Below are 27,956 nucleotides of genomic sequence, written 5' to 3' on the forward strand. Positions count from 1 at the left end.
AATACCCGAATGTAATTTCTGACTTTATTAATTAGATTTTTGTGATATTTTGTTTTATATCTCTAGATTTTACCCATTTGTATATTAATAAAATTAATAACTCATTATTAAATTTGAGTATTCCATAGGTGATATGGATGAAGAGCTGAATCCAGAGTAACAATTTATTTGACATATAATAAAAATTGAAAATAAAAATCCAGTTTAAAATATGTATGCAATTTTTATTTATCACTAAATGCAACAAATTAGTTTAGATATCAATACCAAACAATAATGTTGGTGATTGATGTGACAACAGTACAGCTAAATCAGTATCAAGTCTTAAGGCTATTGTAAGGCATTTTTAGATAAACACATTATTCATATCAAACTATGACTCTCTTAAAATTAATAATTACACTAAGACAAAATTTACACATACACAATTGTCTTTTCACTAATCTCTGTGATACATTAAAAAAAATATACTAAAATAATGTGGATCACTATGATAGTAATTAAAGTCTATAATTTTAAATTTCAGCCCATAAATTGACAGATAATTATAAATTCCAATAAGTAAATAATAACAAAACATGAATATATGAAACAAAAGTTATTTTAGATTTTAATATTTTTTAAATTGCCCCAGTGTTTTGAAATCAAGTAGATTTGGACATAAAATTAGTATTTGTAATATATAACAACTCCCAATGTGAGAACAGACAGAAAAACTGCTACTAAGTTTGTAAGAAGTATATATATAAAACAAAAAAATTTCCTTTCTCACTTATCAACATCACGATCACTATCAATACGAGAATACTATGAATCACTCAAAGATATTATAAATTGGAAGTGATTATCTTAATTGGAGTTTAACTACCTAAATTTTTACATTTCTGTTTTCCTTTTCTTCAGATTTTTGTATTAATTGAAACAAAATTTAGACATAATTCTGATAAAACAATTTCTATATGCGCATGACGTAAATATTTCAATCACTTAGATAATTTGAAATCCAAAATAATAGTATTGGTGTTCTATATTCTACTCTAGTATTTTTAAAAATTTATTGATCACTAAGGAAATATATTTTATAGGAATGTCTAACAAACAAAACATTTACTATCTTATATTGAAAAGGTCTTATTTTGTGCAGGATATTATGTACTAAAAGGTTATCATTAGTGTATAATAAAAGTGCGCCGCCGAGTAGTTGGATGCACTTTATTCTTTCTTATAATTAAATTGTCTATTTTAACAAAATCTATATAAAATAAAGAAACGACATTATCTTAAGAATTTGACATAATTACTTTACTTTGTACTTTCTAAAGATTTTAATTGAACCAGATATTTTAATAAGGGCATCCAACATTTTGAATATCTTCGTTTTTTGTATTAAGGCCTTGTGTTATTAATATTTCTGTTATAGTGTAAATATATGTAATTTGTGAATAATTTTCTGGGACATGTCAAAATATAAATATATATAATCTGCTATCACACTGAAATGAAATTATTGCTTAAGACAATTAAGTACAAATAGTAATTTTGAATGTAATAACATTATCTATTAAATTTACTACTTTAACCTGAAATAATTATCATTATGAAATTTACATATTCATAGATTGCACTAAAATTTTCCTAAAGTGAATACAAAATAAAAGATGCTTTAGATTAAATGTACCTACGATCGGCACTACAGAACTGCCAAAAGCAAGTTTGAATGGTAAGCCTAATATCTACTAAGATATGGTTTTCAATCACTTGCATTGTTTAAGCTATTAGATGAAATAATTTGTACAGTCTTCTCATTTATTCATTCATCAATTAACAATGTAATAGTGAAGAATATAGAAATTATTTACTCTAGTTATCACTCACTTTCGAATTTAGTCTTTAAAATTTCACTAAAGTTTTTTTTGTCGCCACGAAAATACTCCGTCTTGAGATTCCCTGTGGAGGTTGGAGCAGATGCTTTTCACTCAGCACATTAGCCCATCACCTATCACTTCCTCATACCTAAGGACATCTCAAACTTGCGGATTGGATGGCACCGAGAGCTGGTCGGCACTACGACCTTTTTGTATCTGAAGACTGAGCTCGTTTGGCTCCATTGTGATGTGATGGGACGATGTCCGCTTGTGTTTCGTCTCCGGTGGTTTCAAATCTTTCGAGTTGGTCCGTCTATGGCGTAGAACACCCGCACTTTCGATGAGGCGTTTGCTCTCTTCGTCTGTACATTTGCTCAGCGGCAGAACAGTGAGGTCGAGACTCTCCATGCTCTTAAGTGCCAGCTGCTTGAGCTGTTCCAGGCTTAGATCTCGGGAGTCCCCTCGGGAGTGGACTTTGAAGTCACGGGAGCTGTTCCTCGAGTGTCCGCTGAAGTCACGTGACGTTGAGCGCGGGAAAGCATCCCGGGAATGTTTCGAGTCGCTTCTGACGGGGCGAGATCGTTCAGGTTCATCCAAGGAGTGTTGCCTCCCGCGGGGCTCCAGCTGTATTGTTTTGGAGTCGTTGCGCAGATGACGTGAAGCTACCAGAACTCTTGAGTTCTTTCCGATCGTGCGAGGTTGGGAATCCTGCGAGTACTGGGAATCTGTCCGCTGTAGTTTGGTGCCGTGATGTTCTGGTTGAATATCTGGGTCCATTGGAGATGTGATCGCGGAACTAGGGCCGGTGGTCAACCCAGACCTGAAGCCACTCGCGTTATCCGCTGATGGCAGTTCTTCGAACACTGAAATTGGATTTTATTTTATAAAATATATGAGAACTATTAAACACATATAGTGAACTTATAAATTTGGAATTTTTAAACACTAGTCTAGTCTTGTATACTTAGAACATTTATAAAAAACGATTAAAAGAGTAAAACCAGATACAAAACACTTTTTTAGTATTTATTCATTGCTTGGATCATATTTTCTATTTGCGTAACAACACGAATCGGTAATAAATAAATGATTTCGATGAGACTTACATTTGTCGAGGCTGATGATGGAGCCAGCAATGTCCTTGTGGTCAAGGGGTGGGACATTCTCAAGATGACGGCGGCGTCTGACCAACCACCAGTCTACCATAAATATCCCCAACGCCACTATCTTGATGCCTCCGCAGAGTCCTACGTATCTGTAATACACATTTTATGTCTATTATCCACATCAATTATTTAGGCCAAGACAATCATACATCGGTAAAGAAAAAATAACTTCAACTTATTTTCATGACAATAGAAACACGAATCGTGAAACAATTTGACCAACCGCACACAAATTGGGACATTTATGGTTACAAAATATTTTAACACTAATTCAAGGTTGAAGTTGGCACCTTCCGCCGCCAGGTGACGCCAGAGTTGGTGCTCGCTCAACAAATAAATATCGCTATACAGTGATGAAATGCTGCTACAACCAAAGGTACATTGCCACAGGGATCAAAGTTTTTTTTTTAAATTTTCTATTTATTTAACAAATAAGACACAAATGTATTTATTGTAAGTCATAGAGCACGCCAAAGGTCTCAAAGGTGCCAACTCTCAAACTACACACTACAACTACAAAACTCAAAGGCACTTGTAATCGACAGGCATTAAATAAGTGGTCTAATCACTCACATTTTGAGAGATCTCAGAGTTTATCCAGAAGAAATTTCCCGTATATTCTAATTAAACAAATCTTCTTTAACAAAAAGACAAAGCTAGTATGCACGCAAAAAACAAAATTAAAAGTTAGTCGTTTATACATAACTAAAGAATACCTGTATCGAAACTGTTCGATGTCATAGAGAAGACAACGGCCTCCGTTGACGCCACTGCAGGTTTGCTTCCACAGAAGACACGTCGAGTCAATAAGGTTGCCGAACACTATAGGTGCCGGGATGTAACCGAACACACGGAATATCACAAACTGCATGCCCAGCGCGAACGAACGCTCTTCTTCGCTTACTGATCTGTGGATATACAAATGACAGTGACAGAGATCACTACGTGGGCAGGTTTGATTGTGTTCTGAACAGAACGTTTGTTTTCATATACGCCAGATTGTTGAGAGTCGCACACGAGCAAGGAATATTATTTTCAATAGTAATATATACTTTGTTTATATTTCATTCTTAAATTTCAAAATAATACATAAAATGTATGTAGTGTATATGTAAAATAATTAAATTAAACGTGAATTAAGGTCCTACAAGTGCGTACCAAAGGCTTGCAACGTAGCTGGACAAAGTGTCAATAGGGGTCCTGTTTGATAAAAAAAAAATTAACACAGAAGGAGCTTACCTTAGCACGATCATAAGTAGAGGCATCTGGGTTACAGCGACTACAAAAGTCATGAAGAAGAGCAGCACCAAGAAGGGAAAGATTGTGGTGCATGGCGGATTGCAAGCGCCAGCCGTGGCAACAGGCACCACCGTGACTTCGCTGTACTCGTGCGCACCCGCAGTTAAGGCCGCGGCGGATGCCCCGCCCACTACAGAGGCCACGCCCATTGCATCCCGACTGTTTTCATGTACACCTACGACGTAAACCAGTGTCTTTTACTAAAGATATTTGTCTTCAAGATTAATTTTATTAATAAACTATACGTCAAATAATTACATTTTTTCCGCTTACATTGCAAACCCTACGAGTTTTATCAAAATAATGTACTAAGTATTGTACACATTGAAAAGGTCTACAGAAAAGTGGTATATGTGATGGATCTTATGGATAACCCACATTTTTATATACAACGTTCACAGATTTTCTGTAGTGTATTTAGTATCAGCATTGCACCTGTGCGAAGCCGGGGCGGGTAGCTAGTTAAAAATATATCGCACTTAAAGATGTTATGACAAAAATATAAATATTATGTATTTCTTGACAGGTAAAAGTAAAAATTAAACTTTGTTAATATTTTAAATTTTGGAAAAATTTTACTCACAAGCGCAGTTTGTAAAGTTAGATCTCGAGGAAGAGAAAGCGGCACATCCGGCGTGACAAGGAGAGAAGTATGTGAGCCCATTGTTCCCACACACTGGCTCCATGTCAGTTTCGGTACACAAACAGTTGAAGTTGCACGCAGCCGTCAGATTCACTTTAAACGGCTCTAGATTGCTGCAAGATAAATATATAATTTGAAGAAGAGAGATTTGTATTTTTGTTACGAATAAACTCAAAAAATGGACCGGTTTAAAAATGCTTTCACAATTAGAATGCTACATAGATAATAGAATATATGGCTATAAGTTTTCAAATATGTTTAAAATTTAAGTCCACCGTGAGTCTCCCCGTTTTTTTATAAAAAAGCCAGCCAATTTTTGAAGTTATACTTCTTTTGGCGCGATGGAGCAAAATGATGAGAGCGAATTTTTATGATGCGCGCGCACACCAACACCTAAATTCGACATCGTAAAGTTAGGTCTAGGTGGCATGGAAATCGATAACTATGTTCAAGTTGTATATTCTAGTATTTTTATATTTAGAACACGTGTTTCGTAACAGTACAATTGAACAGTGTGAATAAATAAATAATATTTTAGTGTTTTAAATCAATTTCATATACGACGGTGATAGTATTTACTAATATTGTATTTATTTAAATAAAATATTTTTGATTAATTTTAATATTTATCGTTAATCACTACTGCATTTTAGTTATTTTTTGTGTAAGTGGTTGAAAACAACGTTGTAGTGTTACGAACACTACAACGCATACTACATTCGACTAAAAACCTTAGTCTATTGAATTTTATAACAATATCAATGAAATTAATAAAATAAACACTAGAAGATAATTTCATTAATAAAAAAACTTACCTATGGTTCGTATAAGGTATAGTTGTTCCAGCCATCTTGATGTTATCGCATCCCAGAAAGAATAGTAAAGCATAGCACGAGAGACATATAGTGTTTGATATCAGGACGAATTGAACCGCACCCTTCGGTCGAAGCTCCAGACGTTTCAGAAGGCAACCTCCCATGAAAATGCCGATACAGGCTCCTGGGATGGCCACAGATCCTGTAGGATAACAAGCGTACGATTAAAACTCCTCCTTTTTAAACTACCATCAGTATTCTGTGCTTCGAAATTAAAATAATTAGTTTTTAGATTCAAAATCTAGACGTCTAACATTAGCTCTGTACGGTTGGTACGGTTAGGTTATTTTAAAAGTGGATACAAAAGACTTAGGACTTAAAAGGTTCAGGTGAACATAGTGTATAAATGTACCAAGAGTCCTTTCTGATGTTACCGCACGACGATGCCACAGGTTAAATAAATTGTCATGATATTATCTAGAATATTTCCGTTCCTTTCCTTATATACTTAAATAATAATATCAATAATTCAAGAATGAAGTCCTACCGCGGATATTTTTATTTGTTTTTTTCTGATAATATTTTAGACCAATATTTTAAAATTCGACTTTAAACTTAAATAATTATAATGGATGTCAAAGTTCTCTTTAAAATAATCCAGTTGTTCAAGCAAATGCATTAGATACTAGTGATACCATGATGATCTTATGTTTCAAAATAAACGTATTTATTATTATTAATAGTTAATGCTCTTTTTCTCAGACATTTATATCTTGATTGTGTCAGAACTCAGATCTATTTTAAGTATACCTGTGAACATGCTGGCTTGACTCTTTCCCAGACTGAATTGAGTCTCCAAATACTTGGGCAGAAATACGACAAATCCAGATACAATCATCAGCTCCATGCAGGCGCCTAAACACGTCACCACGTAGACGGGATTCTTGAGAAGACGCCACATTGACACAGGAATATCTAATGAGAAAGCGTACATTTTCAGTGGGAAAAGGAAAACGCATACTAAAAAGCAATATATCGGCAAGTCAAAATCTCAACATAAATATAGATTTGCAATCATCATCTCAGGCGCTCATGTCCAAGAAACAAACGCAGACAGACAGTTCCAGAAAATATCGTATATTTTTGTTGAGGTACATATAAATATACAATGCGCCAATTTTATATGCCTGGAAGTGGAAGTGGGCCAAGGACCACACGGTAAAGGTAGAATCTTAGCTCAATTATCTTCTTAATTCTAATGAGACTAAATTAAAAAAAAAAGAATACCTTATCAGGCATATAAACTTAAAATAACCAATAATATTAATTCAATTGGCACGCAGTTGCTACTGTATTTAGAAATCAATAAAACTTAATTTACACAAGAATTAGGACTAACAATGTTCACGGTCGTTTACGGTAAAAAAACGTAGTAAAAACCTAAACAAAAAGTGTTAGTGGCGAGTGCCAACACTAAAACCAATCATGCGTATAGATTACCGATAAAAAATCTTAATATATATATTTCTTGTGTGCGTGTGTATGTGACTGAACTCCTCCTAAACGGCTGGACCGATTTAGACGAAATTTTTTGTATGTGTTCAAGCGGATCTGGGAATGGTTTAGAATCACAATTTTGTCCGCTGGACAATGTTTTTTTAATTAATTTTCAATTTATTAGTTGTTGATTGATTGATTTTAGAATGTTTTACATTGGATCCGACAGACGGCGCTACCATCGCAGTGTCAAATTTTAAATAATATTCGAATTTTAATTTTAGTCTGTCCCGAAATTTATAAAAAGTTTTGTTAACATTGTGTTATATCGTGTGTGACCATGTGCTGGATCGTTAGATATTGTCATAACATTTGAATAATAATTTTCATCAAAATGGCTTATTAAAAATTGAAATTTTGAAATTAAAGACGTGTAGACAGGACAACGTCTGTCGGATCCGCTAGTATCATATATTATGTAAAATATAAAATTCGACGAACTAAGTTTTTAAAAGGTAGATTAGACATAGAATTTATTTCAGTGTTTTTAAAATTATTTCAAACATTATTCTTATATTCTAATTGTTAAATGTAATGGATCAAGGAAAACTGTTATGTACACATATATTGAAGATAAGCTTACATCGCGGTTAGGGGCAGACACATTTTTCCTTTTATGATATTGATAATTTTTAATTACTCGAATGTATAAAAATACTTTTTGTAATTATGTATGGATATTAACGTCTATTACAAATGGGCAAGAGTTTACCTTTTATATCTTTGCCATATCCAGAATCCTTGATACCACTCTGAGGTTTAGGTGGCGGTTTAGATGTACCGGACCCACTGGCGGCAGCTGCTTTTTCCACCAGTCTTATTTTCTCCTTTTCATGTACCAACACTTTGGGGAAGGAGAAGAATGGTATGGCTATAAGGATAAGTAAAAGACCACCGAGTAGAAATCCACCCCACCACATTCCTACCCATCTATGGTCAGTGGGATCTGAAATGAATAGGAAACTATTGTTTTTAATTAAGTCTCACTCCGAGTTTTACTCTCTAAAATTGTTTTGTAAGAACTTGCGTCAATCAAATAGATTATTGAATTAATATAAGCAAAAATTCTATACTATGACGTCGGACTTTGAGTCTGAGCCATAGATGGCGTTATGATGTTTTGTTTAGGACGCACGCACGAATATATTATCTTAATTGCCCATTCAAAACGTGAAATCAATAAGACGGTTAATAGATAGAACACTATAACTTATGCAAATTTTAAATTGTATGCTTTAAAACTATATGAATGTAATTAGAAGAATGGTATTAGTAATGACAGTTTATAATTAATTAAACGCGTGTGTCACGCAACCATATAAAGATATAGTTTTGGAGTTCCTGTTGGTTAATTAATAAGTTACGCTTTATTTCAAGGCTATTATTTAAACCAACTATACGGTATTTTTTAAAGCACCAGGAATAAACTAACAAATTCAAGGTAATATAATTAGATTGACATATACCGAGAAATCAAATAAAGCATCTGACATTTTAAATGACACCATTTAAACAGTTCCTAATACGTACGATACGGATAAACACATCACATTTTATTTAATATTCATACTAACAATTTATTTACGTAAATCTTTAGACTTCACTTAACGATTTCTTACCTACTGTAGGTCCACCAGAGAGGGAGTCCATGTGAAAAGAAAGAAGATAAGCACCAAGTAAAAAGCCCAAGACCGGGCCAAAAGCGCCCATACTGTACATACAACCTGAAAACACAATACAACTTTAAAAGCTCCAAAATAATGCTTAGATGATTTCTTACTTTCTAGCTCGCTATGTACCTTGCGGTAGCTTAATTCATCTTTATGCCTTGATATATTAAAAAATAATTAATTTTAAAATATTCTTAAGCCTTGTACTTCCATAAACATACTTGTATTTCCGAATAAGTGTTTGCATATTAAAATGGCACCTACTTTTCGCATCGTTGGTTTAGTTTCTTGAAAACGAAATACATAATCTTTATGATAAAGAGATTTGCTATGTTATACATATTTAATTAATATATAACCGGGATTAGCACGTTTCACAATATTCGCTTACGTAAGTATATTACGTAATTGTTACGTTATGTATAGTGCAGATCATTTATTTGATACATATTGAGATTCTTTTATCTTCATTCACTTTAAATGCATTATAATTTATAACCTAAATGCCAGATGATGACTTAAAATGTATTTCCTATTTAATTTTAATCGTTTTGTTATATATAAAAGACATCTAAACAGAAACGTTTAGCAAGAGCATGGCTCGTGTTTACTTTCGAATAATAAGGGCACAGTAGGTACATGTCTCGACGCATCGCTCCGTCATTGCGGTTCCAAACTAGGTCATTCTTCGTTTCACGGTCTTACTTCGTAAAGTTTTCGCTTATATTAGTCGTAAGTATTTGTATCTCCTTATATGAAACAAATTTTAGGTATAAAAAATTTAACCTTTAACTCTCAAGAGATTATTTCGAGAAGGTCTCCGAATCAAATGTCATGACAATACTTGACATTAAATTATAGAAGCAAAGAGAGTGGTTACGTCTGAAGGCTATATGAGAGGCTCTCGCGATATAAGTTACCAACGAGAAATACTTGACGTACTACGTAGGGTCATTCGATCAAGATGTCGGATAAAACCTTTTTTTAAGCACTACGATACTGTTATTGGAGATGATTCATTAAAATGACTCATTCGACATCCTTTGAGGCCTTTCATAAAGTTTCTTTTTCGAAACCGAAGCCCAAAATTAAAAGTAAAAAACGATCATTAGCTCTTTGTGTTTGCACAATGCCAGGTATGTCAGCCATGATGCACCTTGTATCATAAATACGGGTAATTAATCTTATATCTAGATTTATAAACTAAATCCTATTGATACGCCACATAAGCTGGGTTACACTTCGCACCACTATAAATAAAGTGCAAAGGTGCACCTTCTATGTGCACATAGAGCATAATGAAATAGAAGACTTCTTGTAAACACAAACATCGCATTGTCAATGAAAAATTACATAAGCGAATTGTGTCCACATGACGGAATTATTTTTTAAATAACAGGGTAAGCGGTGGGTCAAGGTTTCCTAATCGAATCCTGGGGTTGGGTTGTTCGAGTGTATTGCGCCATAACTAATACATACAACATAATACCCAATTACATGCTAGCTCCAAAACCAATATTAATTTGAATCCAAACTCAAATTTTAGCCATTCAGGGAATCTTGAAAACTGGTGAAAACCATAATTTATTTTTAAAACAACACGGAGAAGATATATTGAGAAATACATGAACCTCAAAATAATTCAATTAGCGATGTTCTATTTAATTATGAGCAACGGACAGTGTTTCAATATATGTATTACATTTAGCGATATTTCGATTCGCGGCTATTACATTATACTAATTAATTATGCACTATTGATCTATTTTTACCCTTGCATTCGGAAATTCCTAAACTGCATACGGATGAGCAATTAGTTTCATGGCTTTTCCTATATGAACGATGGCACGGCCGATATTTCCCCCATTAATCCCCAAAATCGTTTGACGTTAGGCATAATAAGTTTTGGAGCCGAAAAATGATATTGGTTTTTGCAGGCATAAACCGGTCTTTTCTTTTATTAATCCTATTTGAGTAAAAAAAGTACATCAAAGTCACAGCAACGTACGCCACGTGCTCAAATTTAACAGGAGATCATTCCCCTTACTTACTTTTAATTAAAAATATCTCTACTTGGGGAAAGTATAACCTTTCAGCTATTTATTTAGATGGGAATTGTACTTGGTAATAAAAACGGTAACAGAGCAAAGTCACGTCTGGGTGTAGGGGTTCGTTGAACTAAGCCGTATGCCGTACACCTCGCTTATGAGACATCGTGTGGTTACAACGCACCGTTCGATATTACAATAAATATTTACGGGAAGGTCGATAGAGGCTTTTACTGTCATAAAACAAAGGTTTTGTTAAATACTATTAAAACCTTATCAAACGTTGAATAATACGTGAATAGTGCTATTTTCGATAAGAGCAATTGAGGGTATAAGCACTTTCTTTGTTGAAACTGTGACGGGTCATAAATCATGTGAAAGCAAGACTATTATAGAATTTATTTTTCATGTTAAGAAAATGGTTTACGTTGAAGAATTATAATAAACTCCTTCATGGCCATTAGTTAGAGAAGCCCTAACTATTAAATTAGCTTAGACGTGGTCTTGGCAAAACATATACCTTTTTCAAATGGTAGATAAGAATTATATGTTTATATACGAAAAGGAATCTCTGGATTTCTGTATAAAGGTTAGTTCGATTATACCTATAATACTGTTTACAATTTTTTTTAATTAAATGCTATGGATGATTACGTTTTGATGGAGTTCCGGCGACTTGAATAAGATGTTGAAGAAAACAGATTTCTATAAGCGTGAAATATAAATTTACTATTGCATTATTTAGAATTACATTTTATCGATAATAAATACAGCGTCTTTACTCACATACTCTTAGTTACATGATTGTTCATTACAACTTGTTACGGTTTTGCAGGGCTAGACATTTATTAGAATTTTTGGAAATTAATATGCCTATTTTACTCAGCATTCTAATGGTAAAATAATTTTGAATCATTCGTTTAAGAATTTACGCCTTACATATTACACAAACATAGATTTCTTCGATTCTTTTCAATATATAGATATTGTCCAAACATACCATTTACTGATGAAACAAATATTTAACGGGATTGGAGAGGTATCGAAAGGTCATTGCTTTGTTATACCGAAACAATCACAGCTTCCTATAGATAAATGCTAATTGCGAGTCACGGTGATGGAGAAATAAATTAATATTGCACGACTGACAATTTAGCATATATGGTAAAATCTCTGGCGTTTTCGTATTACTTATACAGACAAAAGCGTTTACGACAACATCGTTTAGACCAACATACCGGTTGTATTGATGAAATTCAAAGGTACCGACTGAATTCTATTGTATTAGGTACTTAATAACAACGTAACGACTATCGGTTTTTACGACCAAATATGAGTAGTCGCTTCAATGTCATTATAACACATTTTTACTGTAGTAATAAGTATATACTGCACATATACTTTCATAAGTATATTATGTAAAATGATCTAATCAATTCGATCTGATCAAATAATAATTATATTTAAAGTCATAGGATGAAAGTACATCTTACTTTTGGTTATGGAAACTAATGTCTTCCGTTTTCTTTCGTGGTCTATGTAAAATACGATTCATAATTATACGGAATACCTATAGGTATCGTAGAACAACATGATTAGGATTTAGAACATTAATAATGCATTAGCAGTACAACACTGCATGGGTGTTAGATTGCTATTGTTTCTTTAAGGTGGTAAGGTAAGGTGATCGGTCGTCTGAGCGACCACGACGTCACAAACAATCGGTTCAGACTTCAGATTCCTTACGCTTCATCGTACGAGCTAGTGTTAATCGCGCATATAGAACACAACCGGAGTATGAAAGCCGTAACAATTTAATAATAATAATAATAAACATTACTTTATTTGACTCAAAACTAACATTACCTTCTATATACAATATTCACTGTGGTTAACCTTATACATAATATAATCTATGAGCACTAGCGTTTCTTCCAGTGTCATTAAGAAATTGGTTAAACTGTTTGCCATTAGACGTTTGATTATTATTGTTTATTGAAACAAATGGAGGTTTTATTTACCAAACAATTTTACATTTTGTATATTGCTGAATAACTTACCTATATACATACTGGAGGACTCTGGTCTTACGTGGTCGTCCACATACGTGGTGCCGAGTGTGAGAAGGGGTGAACCCCCACATCCCAATAACACTTGTGCGACGATGAACACCATCACCGGTCCGAATGTGCTCGGTGAACTCTGTGAAGAATACTTTAATTAAAAAAATGTGAACAAAAGGGTTCTTAGTCCAAGGCTTATAATAAAAACATAATATGAAAAGCATCACGTGATTTTTATTATATTTTGTGGGTCCATCACAAAATATCGTAAAAGTTTTATAAATAAATATTGAAAGTATGGATAAAGGGTCAATGTAAACATTCAGATTTGCCCTCTGCCCCACCTAAGGGACATAGTTACTTGAATTAATATTTTATAAAGGAAAATAGAGTACTAAGTAACTTCACAATGGCGTAGACTGAGATTAAATTACTAATTTACATACAGCCCTACTATTTAATTCCTTTCAATCACCAACTCATTATGGTTACGTTTTAAATTCATCTGCAACTTAAAGCTCGGTTCTCGATGCATTTACGATTCAATTAGCGGCAATTCCACCACTATTAGTACAATTGTATCATTAAATGACCGTTATCTGTTATATATTTCACACTATGCAATAAAATTAAACGTCTGTATTGGCGGTCATAGGAGACATTTTGTAGGAGCAGTTTTATATCGCCCTTAAATAGCTCTATCGCGGTTGTTGCACGGTTACTGTGATGTTTTGTCTCTTAGCGTCGAATTGTGTTTACAATGTAATGAAAAGAGATACATAGCTGCTAGTTTAAAACGTTTTAATGGACTGATTTAGTAGTAATGAAAAAGAGGACTGGAAGATCCACCAACATATGCATTAAATTTATTTAATAAGATAACATGGAATATATGATGATAATCCAATCCTAAAATGTAAATCGTCTAGTAACAATAATTGGTATTTTATTAAAACATTACACAAGTAACATCATTGGCTCACGTAAATTACTTAATTTAGTAATTAATAGCAAATTCTTTTTACTCTACCTACGTAATATTTAAAATTGGATTCGATCAAGTCATAACACGTAGATATTAATCGGTTAATTATTCAGTGTAGTTAAAGAAATAAATGTTTATACTCAAGTAGTTGATTAGTCTGTGCCTGACACACGCCATCTAAGTATGGTTTACTCACGATGTATTCCTTCCATACAAGTTAATGAACTTGGTGCACAGCCGGTCAAACCTACTACCTCAGGGATGAAAGTCGAACGTAAAGCCATTAGACCAACACTGGTCGATGCAATTACGACTAGCCCTTTAAAATATTTAAATAAAGGCGTGCCCTATAGTGAACCGTGCTTTGCATAGTCAGATACATTAAGTTTTAAGAACTTGAATACTCATTACAAATTTTTTATTTTTATTTATTTATTTACACTTCGTTGCAAAGAAACACAAATGACACAATACATAAAAATTACAAGGGAATGCAACGGTCGGCCTTATCGATAACAAGCGATCTCTTCCAGGCAACCCCAGTAAGAAAAAAAAATAGAAATGATGAATGCAAGAAGTGCATAACCAGAATGTATATAATATATATACATTCTGTATATAATATATATACATTCTGTATATAATATATATCTTACTCTAGAGAAAAACAAAAAAAAAAATAGAATATTAATAACTATCAGACATCCGTCCTAAACTTAGATCATTTTGATGTGTATATTTAATGCTATTTTAATTTTTTAAACACTAATATTTCTTATTTTAGATGGTTATTTATTAAATTATTTCACATCCTCATACTTAATAGACCTCTTCAAATAATTTGTACGCGGTATCGGCAAGATAAGCAAAATCATAACAAAAATAATCTTGGAAATATTTTTATTATTTATCCTCACTCTGTGACCCAAAAAGAGTTTTGGTCTCCGATACAAGAAACTACTATTATTATTAACTCATTTTGCGTATGTTTATTTTTTTAATTTATATTTTTTGCATTAGACAAATCAATTCCAATAATCAATCGCCGTATCCTTAAACGAATAAAACGAAACCTATTTCAATGCGGTGAGAGTATTTTGAGAGAGAATTGTATACAATTCATATGTTATAAAACAAATCCGCAATCCGCCAGCTGTGAACCAGAGCTTTTTTAAACTACGCTTTACTCTTTTCAACGTAAGCGGGTAAGACCTCGTTTCATAACAAATCAATTAATGTTTATATTTGTCCCGGTCTATTGATGTCACGAAGAAGAGACTTTTCTTTGTTTTCAACAAAGTAATACGTAACATTATATTAAGTACGACAACATATATATAATTGCCAAAACAAATTAATTATATTTGTTATTTTTGTTACTGCTATATAGAACTCAGTACATACACCGACGCATAGCTGTAGACTATATCCGTAGTAAAAAATTCAAGTTTTATTTTACTACCAAAATTTTTATCATTTTAAAAACACGTTCCCAATAGCAAATGACGTCTTTTTTTATAAACAAAATAAAATTTAATGTTTTATTTATTATTATTATATGTAATGGACTATGCCTGTCTGTATATAATATTTTTTTTTTATTTCCAAAGAGAATGAATCGCATTATCACTGGGTCGATATGAATGGGTCGAGAGTCACAAATTGATAAAACACACGTCATAACAGCAAAATAATTATTATTTTAAAAGTCGAAAAGTAAAATCGTCTATATTTTCCTTCCAAACTATTGGTAAATCTTTGTATTTTAACATTAATTGAGTTCAAGGAGGAGACGAATATAGATTAAGTAAATCGAAAAAAAAAAAAGGTTTGTTCTAGCTATAGTAATAGTTTTCATTAGCTTGATCTTAAAAAAATTACATCTCTGTTAACAATAGAAAAATCTGTATATATGCTTCGTAAATAAAAATAAAACTTACCTTAATACAATTGTCGGGTCTCAAATTGCTCGGTCTGAGCCCTTGCGACAACCTTCCCAGTCCTCCCATATCCTGTTCCAGGAAGGCAGGCCGACAGATGTTTTCCTCTGATTTGTTGTTCGACAGCATTTCGCTGTTCACTTCCGCTATAAAGTGCGGAACGACAAACACCAGCGATCCAATACCCATTATAACGGCACCTAAAACACATGGCTTGTTTACAAGTATTCATGGTCAGATCATAAGGAAATCACGTCTTGAAGATGATGATTCTCTTATGTTGATAACTAACGAACGTATACGTGTTTTAACGAGCGCCTAAAGTGCTTAAACATTAAAGGACTAGAGAAATGTAGAATCTTAATAAATATAAAACTAAAAAAATAGGATAAACGTTTCAAAGTTATACTTGTGATAATTTTATTGAACTTTAACAACGATAGTTTTGTATGAAATTGCACAGTTTTTTTTATTAAAAAGTCTTCACTGAGATACTATTTGGACATTAAAACAAAAAGTAATTTAAGTCTAAACTTTAAAAATATCACAGAAAGTTATAATATTATATATTAATAAAAAACAACTTACCAACTGCAATCCACACAGGAATATGTCGTCTACTGCCCAAATATGACACAAAAATTACAGTGATGACGTTGCCAATCTCATAGCTGCTCGCAATGAGCCCAGAGAGGCTGGAAGGTATCTCGAAACGTTTCTCTATTGTTGTAATCACAGAATTGATGTACCCAGAGCTTAACGCCTGTTGAAGCGTCACCAGGAACGAAAGGAAAAATACGAAAACCTGCAAAATATCCGTGTTATAAGCACTGTCATTTGTTTATTTAACAAATATCGTTACGTCTCTTACTTTAATACTAGAGAATCTCTGTATAAATAACGGCCTCCACGATAGGATACCGCAGTCTCGTGTGTCATGAGGAATGTCTAATATTTCTGGGAATAACTGGTGAGGCTTCTCTTTCTCTTTCTCTCGTTCCCGATCTCTGCAAGAATATTGACTTTATTATATTTGTATTAAATTATTTTATACTATAATTTACATCTTTAATAATAGGCTCAGCTTCAGCGTGTGACTCATTTCTGAGATTGTAGGCTCGGCCGCGCACCAATGGACTTTCTGTCTATGACACTACTTGTATATAAAATAAAAATTATGAAAAAAACGGATTAAATCTGAGACCAAGACAGAGCAGACAATTGAACAAGATCATTTGCATTTTTTAGAAAAAACAAATTTTACATCATATTTCTATAGATAATAAGCTCCAACTTTAGTTACTTGCTTATCTAATATTTGTGATTACATTATCATACCAAAGTAGCATGATACTAAGGTATAATACGGTCGAGCTAACAGTTTCCAAAATAAAACGTAAGTATCTTAGTGCATACCTGTCGCATAAACCAGCTGATGGGTTTCTGCTGTGACATTTGATAGATTCTCGTGGGGGATGCGATGGTGGGGCGCTGGGACCGGCTGCGTCGGTTGCACCCTCTGTGCAACCGGACTCCGCGTATAAGCCTGTCATGGCGTACATTGATTCTTGTCTCCTAAAATACCATCAAGAAGTATTTATTTAAACCAGGTATTCAATTATATCAGTGAGTAATTAGTCGTGTGAAAAATTCTTCTACCTCTGCAATAAAGATCTCAATTGTTCTGATAAATCCGTCATATCGAATCAAGACAACGTAACTTCCTTAAAACAAAACAATGCTAACACGGTTAGTTTTCGCGACCGCGATGACGTCATCAATTTAGCGATTTCACTTTCTCACGACACAATGATGGCGACTATAACTGTACGCACATTTAACGGAGTATTTGGAACGTGCTCTTATGGCGTACTGAGATAAACGTGATGACTAAAGCATTGTGTGTACGATAGGTGTGAGTCTCCTAGATGTAAATGTGGGACACGTGTCGCAAACCATACAATATCTGTGTGTCAAATCTTATCGAATTACGGTGTTAAAATTACCCAGAAATTGTCGTTATCTATTATACTCACTCCCTAAATGAATCATACTAATATTATTACTGTAGCTAAACGTTTAAGTAAATAAAAACAATTAAAAAGTCAAGTTTAAAAATTTAAACACATGGCTGACGATCATAATATAGTAAATCTTTGTAATTTTTTATTTAAATTGCTAATATTAAACAATAGATAACAAGTGCAAATAAATAACATTTACAACAGGTGCAAAATTGTGCGCATAGATAATGAGAACATGGTTAAAATTACATACATAAAAGTAAGTAACGTTATGCAAATACAATCAAATATTTCAGCACTAGCAACGGGAATGATAACTTATTCAGACACTTTCAAATTCATCGCTCAATTAACATGAAAATTGGAAAATCAATCGCTAGAGCGTGATACGGTAATCAAAATGGAACATGTTCAAACTTTGCAGAATTTGAGACTTAAAAGGTCATACAACCTGCATAACTCTGAAGTGCACACGTACACTTCTTAAATTTAAACCGAAACTCAAGGCATTTAAACCCACAAAAGCTACGCGATTTAGTATCATTTTAAGAATGGAGGTATTTTTTGAGACAGTCCCAAGACCTCGGTGAATGGCATGACAGCGGATAAGTACATTGTCAGCTTTCTGCTCTTTACATATAAGTTCCATTCACAATTACATACAAAGGAGTACTTGAGCAATCAATTTACCTGTGTCCCTTCCTGTGTTGTGGCGCGGCGTTTGCGCCACCGGCACTCTGCTGTTTCTCGCCTTCCATTGTGTAGATATATTCTGCTTCTCACCGCACGCCCATAACAATTTGCTCGACACTGCTCCACCTGAGGACAACAAAAGCAAAATCTTAATACAGTGAAGAAGTGTTTTATTGATGTGACACTTGTTTAGGTTGACTGACACAGGTTAAATTTTTAGGGAACGTCACGAAGATGTGCAGCGTTTTTGTCGATGAAAAGGGAGAGAGCGATTGAGAGAGAGTGAGAAAGGGAGATCGAGAAAAAATACACGCTATTGGTTGATGTATTCGTTTTGTAGTTACATATATGAAATTTAGATGAAAATTCTGTCGCATAACACCTTGTGCAGTAAACGCATCTTTTTATTTATTTATATTATCATTAGCACGTATACAGCATGTAAACTGTGTGAATATAGATAAACAAATAGATGGAGTATCATCATCATCATCATGATCATCTATTGGGGTTTTGACCTTAGTAATAATTTACAAAGAAGTTTTACTTCTGTCATGTGTACTTGGTACGCACGCGCTTTTTTTTTTAATAAAACACTTTTAAATTAAAATATTTCTGGAAAAAATATTTCATCTCAAAAAAGAACTTTCATAGATAAATAAGGTAACATTCATATGTTTTGTTCATCAATGGACATTTAAATCTACTTTTGTCATAATGTATTAAAAGAGAGCCGTTATCTCCTGCATGATGCCTGCATGTGTTACTTTTGGCCTCCAGCAATGCTCTATATTTGGCAGTGACTCACTAGTATTGCTGATTTTACGTAATACCAATATACCATTGGATATTAGATCCATTAATATGTTCCAAATCAATGATTTAATAATCTCTGAAATGTTACCAAATTGTAGCCCGTGATAACTGTATAAAATACAATCTAAATAATATAGATATAATTATGAAATAAGATGGCAGTGAACTGGTTTAACGTTTACGTATTTAACATCTTTTTAACATAATATGCACTTTATTTAAGATATTTTTCTATTTTTTGAAAACGACTATAGCCTATGAACGATTAAAGTGTTACATTTAAGTTACATATACAGTATAATATCTTTATAACGAATTTCAAATGACCGAGTATCTTTTTTCATTATAGAGAATTTTCTTTATAGGGAAAAGAAAAAACAAACAAATTTAACTACTTAATAACTATAATTCCAAAATTGCTTGATCTAAGTCGTCGTATTTAGGCTTTCCAATTTTTTCAGGACACTTCCTGCAGTTCCGCTTGTGAAATCGCGTCTTGGTTTTTCCAAATGGTAGCAACAGTAGATGGACTGAGGCCTAATCGTATTCCAACATAATTTTTTTTACAGGCAATCTAATCTAAGAATAATGGCACGAGTGTTCATACAAGTGTCACACACTTGGAGAAACCTTTAAGATATTTTGATGAAAATGTTTGTATTTTAATTCGGTTGTATAGCCAGAAAGGATAACTGTAGGTCACTTCAATTATGGAGCCAATTAATCGAATAGACTTTAATCTTATAATTTCAGTAGATCGATAAATCAATCGAGTTGCTAGTACAAGTTACTTAGAAGCCTTGTCTAGTCAGTACCTGCAATGTTATATAACAAATTGCGGAACGGAGCAGATGCCAAAAATTGAATGGAAAAATACACACTAAATGTCTATTTCAAGATCATGGGTAATCATGGACTACACCATACACTGGAATGTAGTAATCTTAGGACACTTCTGGGTAGTACTACTCATAACAGGTAAATATTTTGAAAATATTTGACAAGGTGGTTTAATTAAAAACAACATTTAACTTGTTTAGTGATGTTACTTAAGGGATAGGGCCCAGCACGAATTGTTGTTTTAGTGTCTCGGGGTGGACTGCGGTGCGCAATGGAGAGCTGGAGCACTGAGGCGCGCCGGCCCATTATAACAATTAGTAATAAAATAAAATTACAATAATGTAAGACATTATTGTAATTTTATAATTTTTTTCTGAAATGGATTACTTGGCTTGCGATAAAATATATCGTGTAAATTTCAAAATCAAGTTCTTTAAATAATTTTTCGTCATAAAATTAATTGAAAGTGTCAAAAATCGCTATGTTTGTATTTTTTTCTATCGATCGAAGTTATTTAAATCGTGTATTGCCATATTTCAAAATTTGCCCTACTTCAAAAAAACGATGACAGAAAACGAAAAGAAACAATGTACTGTTTTGGAGTTGGGCGACCGGATAGGTCCTTAAGTCTCCGCTGGATCGCTATTTTAATTTAAATTTCGAATTTCAAACCATTTATGAACGCCATGACGTTCGCGACAGTTTGCGGACACCGATCGAAAGTTTATAGGTTGTCATGTGTAAGTTGGCGTGTGGCAGAAAAAGGTACTAATTTTGACAGTTGTGTTGACAGTTCTAACAGCTTGGTAGCCTCACGTGTGTCGGTGCTAATAATTTGTGTTTTAAAGTGTAAAAATCATTACGAAACATGCCAAAAGTAGTGCGGAGTGCAGCTAGAGAAATTATTCTAGCTGTAAAACGTTTTTGTGAAGAGGAGAAACGTAACAATGGGCCGATTATTCCATTTCAACAAGTGAATGCTCGAACAGCGGCTTTGACAGGTAAAGTATTGCCAGTTAAAAGTGATATTTATATCCCCAAATTTAGGGAAAAATAATAATTGCTTTTGAAAGTAAATGTGATTGATGGATAACTTAAAATATTTTTTGTTTTATTTAAGGTGTTTCTGAAAGAACCGTGAACCGTATAGTTTCAGAGGGAAAAATCATGGAAAGTAATTTTACAGCGAGAACTGAAGTCCCTAATCAAGCAGCTCAAGGACCTTCCACATCCACAGCTTGTGATGACAATTCCAGTCCAAGGCAGAAACACTGTAATCACGTTATAAATGTTGAAAATAATTATCGTATGACAGACAACCGCCTTGAAACAGTAATGGAACCATTTTTAATTGATTTGAATAGCAGCGACTCAGATTCTTCTGACACAGATGACTCTGAAGAATTCATGGAAGGAATAATGCCTCTAACAGACCATAATTACTATAAAAAATAATTTTTTGTTATTGAGTTTTTTATTTACCTTTAATGTAATATCTAAGAATATCCATCAATCCAAACTAAACAAAAAAAGTGGCAACACAGAGGGTTGTAGGAGGCGCCGCCACTGGAACGCCAACTTATACTTGACAGTCTATATAACAATTTGACGTTACAGAAACATATTTAATTACTGTTTGACAATATTATACCAGTTTACACACAGGCCTTAAACCTTTTAATACTTTTTGAATTGGCATATGTCATCTGTTTAATTAACTCAAAAAATGCCTCTAGAGTGACCAAATAATTAAGGTTTTAAGTTATGTAATGATGAAACAGTGAGCGCAAATGACAAATTAAGATTCACAATCATTCCAAATAACGCTTGTTTTAGAATCCAAACGAACATAAAGGAATCTGTTGACCGTCATTAAGAAACAGTTTGAGTTTCGACCTAGCCGCATTCAACGTTAGATACCTCATTCCTACCTGTGAAAGTGGGTGTGCTGTCAAGGTTAATTTAGCCAATATGCGTTGCCGGTCGATATATATCGCAGGCTGTTAACTATTAGGAGCTAGTTGAAAATCACGCAATAATCCTCATACATAAAACATACATAAAATACAACATTAGTTTTTCAGCTATTCAGTAATTATGACCGCAATCGAAAACGAGAAAAACAAATTATAACTGTTTTGAATTTTTTTATGGATTTTTGTGTTACAGGGAAAAATCTTGAGTAAATGAATTATTGAGGCTTCGTTTAGACACATTTCTTAGGTTTCGCCGTGTTATAGTTTCTTTACGTCTATTGTAGCTTGCCGTGATTAGTTCATAGCACGTGTTCTGTGATAAAAGATTTCCAGTAATTTCATTCGAGCTTGTCAACAAAAGGAATCATATCAGACATCAGTCAATAAAAACAACTACACTGATTTGACTTATTGCCTAGTTAGAAGTGTTTTCTATTTCAGATAGAAATTATTTATATATTTATGCAAAACTTTAGACTTTAGATATATCACCAGTAAGCCGATATCATTAGTCTATCTCCTGATATTGTATACTGTCAATTTAGTTAAATGCGTAACATTCTGCTATTAATAGGGTAAATATATAATCATATGGACATACTTGTATTGAAAATGGTCCCATTATAATTCGGAACTTTTGATGTCACCGCTGGAGTGCTTAATCATAAAATGCTAAAGGAAATATTATTTAAGTAAATAAGGTATTGTAAATATTTATATTTTAGAGTGAAATTGAACCTTATATTGAAGAAATATATTGAACATCGCGTTCCTATACTGTTCTCTTCGATTAAGATAAATAAATAACTTAATACGTCATGCACGGATAGTCGAAAATAAGATTGTTAGGTTGTTACGTTTCAAAGACTGATATGAGTTATTGTTTGAATCAAGGCACGTATTGTTTGGTGACAATATGGCGTAATATCACATGGCTCGCTTTTAATCTTACCTTGACTCATAAACGAACAGAAGTAATGACATTCAAGCAAAATAGTTCTACTTTATTAATATAAATGTAGCATAACATAATTTTAACAAAATACGTCGCATCGTTTCACCATATTGCGCCTCATAAATTTAAAATTCAAACAAACTGATAACATTGTTATTGTTTTTAGCATAATTTAATTTTCAAGCAACATACATTTTATTAACATTATTTGACATCGCTAGTCTTACCATTACACTATATATCTTTGCAATTTTTTAAGCAAACTGTGATTTAAAAAAAAATAGTACTGTAAATAATGAAAGAGGTATGTATATCTAAATTAAACAAATGTTTGTAGTGGTACTGATGAGCGTCACGACTTACTAAACAAAAATATAAATTCTATTTATTCAATTATTTCGCTAAAATACAAATTCTAAAGAATTTCCCATTTTCCAATTATCAAAATTCGGTCGGAGATTTATATTGTCCATAGTTTGATTACATGCATTACATTAAAAAATATGCACTATATATTAGTCATAAACGAGATTTGAGCTTGAGGCATGGACTATATATATTTTTATTTAGACGAAATAGCAGGGATAATATTGTAATGTTTGTTATTGTGGTTTGTTTGTCTGTTGCATCTAAACTAATCGAGAGTTCGATTTCGGATAGTTTCGATAAAAGGTCGGTGAATGAATTTATTTCTATAGGCATATTTTTAATGATACAGCTGTAATTTTATCATATATTTCAAACGAGGCCGCTTTATCTTTTAAGAAAACCTCTAAAATTTGGCTGTTCTCTAACATATCTCCGATAAGGAAGGGTAAAGATGACAAGGACTTGTGTGGACCGAGATAGTGAGCAGACAAATATCTACGAATACCTCGTATTATTATTTTTCACTGGCACATTGATGAACCATTAGTTCTACATGATAATACTTTAATATAATTTGACCGACCTTAAGCAGATAATGAATTGTTCGATTTTTTTATTATAATCATAAAAATTATTGCCTTGAGTACGAAATACAGAGAGGTTGCGTTATTTTATTCAGTATTGCAAAATAAACATTATAATAGTTGAGACAAAATCATTAATGTAGCAGTTATAACAACTGTCTTTTTCTACAGCAAAGCTTTCTTTAGTATCTATAATAACCGATATTATTTTTGAACTAGTTTAACATTCATGCTGGGTATAATTAGGTCTGCAATAGGACAGTTCTAGAATCAAACACGTTGACGAGGTGAGCGACCGTCCACCGGGTCATCGCCAGCGAACCAATCGTCGAGTCAGGTACAGATTCATCTCATGGTTACCGGGTTATACGTAAATTAAAAACTAATTTATAAAGCACAACGGTACAATGCTTAATATAACTTAAATTTAATAATGCCGGACGGTTAATTACTGTAGATTATTTTCTTAAAGGTAGTTAAATGCTTTGAAATACATCAATCACATTCTATACTTATTATTAACAATTGTAATATCTTGTTCCTCAAATAATCTAACGTTTAAATAACAGGTAGATGTTATTGTGTTAGAGCAATAATATGTCACATAACTCCGTCATGACGGTGTTTTGTAATTTAAGACAACTTTAAAAATAGAGTAGAAATGAATCAGTTCCTATTTCGATTAGATGGTTTTTATTAGATATAAGATCTACTAAAATATATTTTGCGTCTTAATAGGACTGTCGTTGTAAAATCTATATTATGTATAGAAGCTTAGAATCAAATCGCAGTGAAAATTCAAAATACATAAATGCCTATACTGTTATGAACTAAATCTAGGCTAGGATGCTACAACAAGTCACAATTAGCTCATTATTTTAATCCAATCAACATGGTTCTAGACGTATGCGCCCACGACCCGTGCATTGCATCTCGGCTCGGCTATGCGTATACCACTTTATTATATTGATCGTTTTAAATGAAACTAAAACAAAGTATTGCGGAACTGTGTCATGATTTGTTTTAAACGCAAATTCGGCTAAACAGCTGCGCTGCACGGCACGTCTACGATAAGGTCATCGGCTCGCAACTGCGATAGCGCAGTTCCAATTGACCTCCATTGCTGTTAAAACAACAATAATGCAATCGCCCTTTGCTCTCAGTATCGTAAGGGAAATGTCGTTTAAAATTATTCTCCATAATACTTTTTATGAACTCGTAACCCAACTGATTTAATCAAGAAAGCTATTGTTGGCGAGTTACACATCCCTTGATTTGATTTTCATTTATTACGAATGTGAATCTATGTAACTAACGGTTCATTGCGAAATTTAAACTGTCTGAATAAAATGTTATTAATGAAGCCTTGGGTATAAGGAGACTACGAAAAATCAAAGACAAAAAATACGATAAAGAGAGATGACAAAGACATTAAATAAATAATAAATAGCAAATGAAAACATTTTGTCAAAAATACGGTGAAATAAGTCGAGGCGTAATGCATACAAAGGATCCATTGTTGAATATAGAAAGTGCAATGCATCTCTGATCGTTGTTAGAATTTTAATGGCACAAGGGACAGGTAGGTATGTCATTTTATTGTCTACTCAGATTTTATTTATGTGTCAGGACTAAAAACTTTTTTTGCATAATTTTTCAATTGAAATGATAATTAAAATTCATGTTAATTAATAATTTAAATACGACGTTAATCACAAAAAGTATAAGGACGTATTGACGAGTTTTATCACGGAAATGTTTTCAATAAAATAATACATTTAAACATATTTATTAAACAAGTTTGAAACTCCAGGTTTATGTTAAATACCAAATACATGATTAAAAAAATTATTTTATACTCTTTTATAATATTAGTTTATACTCATTTATAAGTATACAGGCTAAAATAGTAAGACTTCTAGAATTATCAAAAATTTGTAATGGGTGATAAATTTGTGAAATTGTTAACCTAAGTTACTTCCACATATATAGTATTACATAATAATGATTTGTCACAATAAAACCAACCAGACATTTTGGTTAAGTGGTTGAAGTTAATTCAATGCACATGGATAAACACTTTCCACAATACAGAAGTATTATGAGATTGTATGATACTGAAATACTTGCTTGCAGCTTTGTTATAGCCCGAAATTATTATCTGAAAATACATCGGACACTTTTTTTATTTTCATTCAATATTATATGTATTGGGTTGTCTGCTCCTTTTTTCACAATAAGACATAATATATGTATTCAACCTGCATTATTTTTCTGGTTTATTACCATTAACTATCCAAAGAATATTTGCGGTGTTTATTATTTTTTTTAAGTTAGGTTTTTCTAAGGCTTTCAATCTTAAGACATCATCCAACAAAGTAACTCAAGCTATAGAATTCATTATTGTTTCAATCAAAATAGGTGATTAGTAAGTAAATGATGCTTGATAATATCAACACATATTTGGTATCAATCACAAATCAAAGAAAACCTTATGAATAAGGTATAATCTGAAGATTATACAAATACATAGGTATGTAGATATAAATAGATATTTATTTTTGACAACATTAAGTTATTTTATAGCTAGTAAACAGCAGGAGTTCCTCATCATATGTATCTTGTAAACATGAAATGAAGTAATTAGGTTGTATATTATAATATCATAAAATCAATTGTTCTTAACACAATACACATTTTATACCTATAACTACAACAATAAACTGTTTGGTTAAATAACTTTCAATCAGATCAGTCATTCACAATCATTAAAACATAAAGAAAATGTTAAGTGTAACATATTGTCTACAAGGCCAGACATACATTTTGTATTTAGAAAGTAAACAAAGTTTAAAGCTACATTTAATGGTCGAGATCGAGAATCACAAACATTAATACAATCGATTTTAAGTTGCAACTTAGAAAACATCAAGTAGATATGCCTTTCTACTTTTTTTTTGCAGATTTTAAAATTAAATATCGTAAAGAGCCTCCAGCCTCTGCCTCCAGACATTCAAATTTTCAATATTTATGTACAAAAATGAATTACTCACGTTCTATGTATTCTGTTGTAAGCGCTAGAAAAACAAAATATTTTCTATTGTGAAATGGACTGCACTTATGTCGACGTAATATCACTGTAGTATTTATGTAAACAATGAAATTTCCATGCCACTGACCTTTCTATTTTAGTTGTGATTAAAACCAAAAAATCCCAAAGTAATTAATAAAAACTATACAGAGAAATCCATCGAAATTTCACATCACAATCACTAAACACATGAACGAAATTCAACGTCGAACCACAGATGATGACTGATGACGGATCACAGCTGTGAAGTATGAACGATGAGTTTTGAACAAGCACTAGATTTTAGACCAATCACGCACCAGGAATATGAATGGACAAGCGTCCGAGCTTAGAAATCGCAAATCATCACTCATCGATCACTACCATCGTTTTAAATTATCAGAAAAATTAATTGAATAAGAACGTGCTTTCTTTAATCCACTATAGTAAAAAAATACATTATAAAATATTTTTTTGCAATATATACCATATATTTTTATTATACTATCTAGTGACATCTATTGATTGCTATCTGTAATAACACTACGTCGTGTTTTAACGGCATCCATTAATTATTA

At 32.7% G+C, this 27,956-nt stretch overlaps 1 protein-coding gene across 3 annotated transcripts; it reads right to left on the reverse strand.

The window, feature by feature from the left end:
- Positions 1–203: 203 nt before the first annotated feature.
- Positions 204–27,643, reverse strand: LOC110994387 (solute carrier organic anion transporter family member 5A1). 3 transcript variants are annotated; one of them, XM_022260993.2, is made up of 17 exons: positions 27,488–27,639; positions 27,362–27,385; positions 18,766–18,894; positions 17,468–17,626; positions 16,923–17,058; positions 16,640–16,856; positions 16,052–16,251; positions 13,124–13,265; positions 8,965–9,069; positions 8,058–8,291; positions 6,599–6,763; positions 5,789–5,990; positions 4,914–5,086; positions 4,271–4,505; positions 3,748–3,939; positions 2,972–3,120; positions 204–2,728 (listed from the first exon to the last, which is right to left on the reverse strand). In XM_022260993.2, the coding sequence occupies exons 3-17, from the start codon at positions 18,831–18,833 to the stop codon at positions 2,025–2,027; spliced, it is 3,081 nt and encodes a 1,026-aa protein (XP_022116685.2). In that variant the 5' UTR covers positions 18,834–18,894; positions 27,362–27,385; positions 27,488–27,639; the 3' UTR covers positions 204–2,024. The 3 variants fall into 3 exon arrangements, with proteins under 3 accessions (XP_022116685.2, XP_022116684.2, XP_022116683.2); XM_022260992.2 differs by lacking the exon at positions 27,362–27,385 and having other exon boundaries at positions 27,488–27,643; XM_022260991.2 differs by having other exon boundaries at positions 27,362–27,639.
- Between the last annotated feature and the right edge of the window lie 313 nt (positions 27,644–27,956).

This window comes from Pieris rapae, chromosome 1, assembly GCF_905147795.1.
Source record: "Pieris rapae chromosome 1, ilPieRapa1.1, whole genome shotgun sequence".
NCBI lineage: Eukaryota > Metazoa > Arthropoda > Insecta > Lepidoptera > Pieridae > Pieris > Pieris rapae.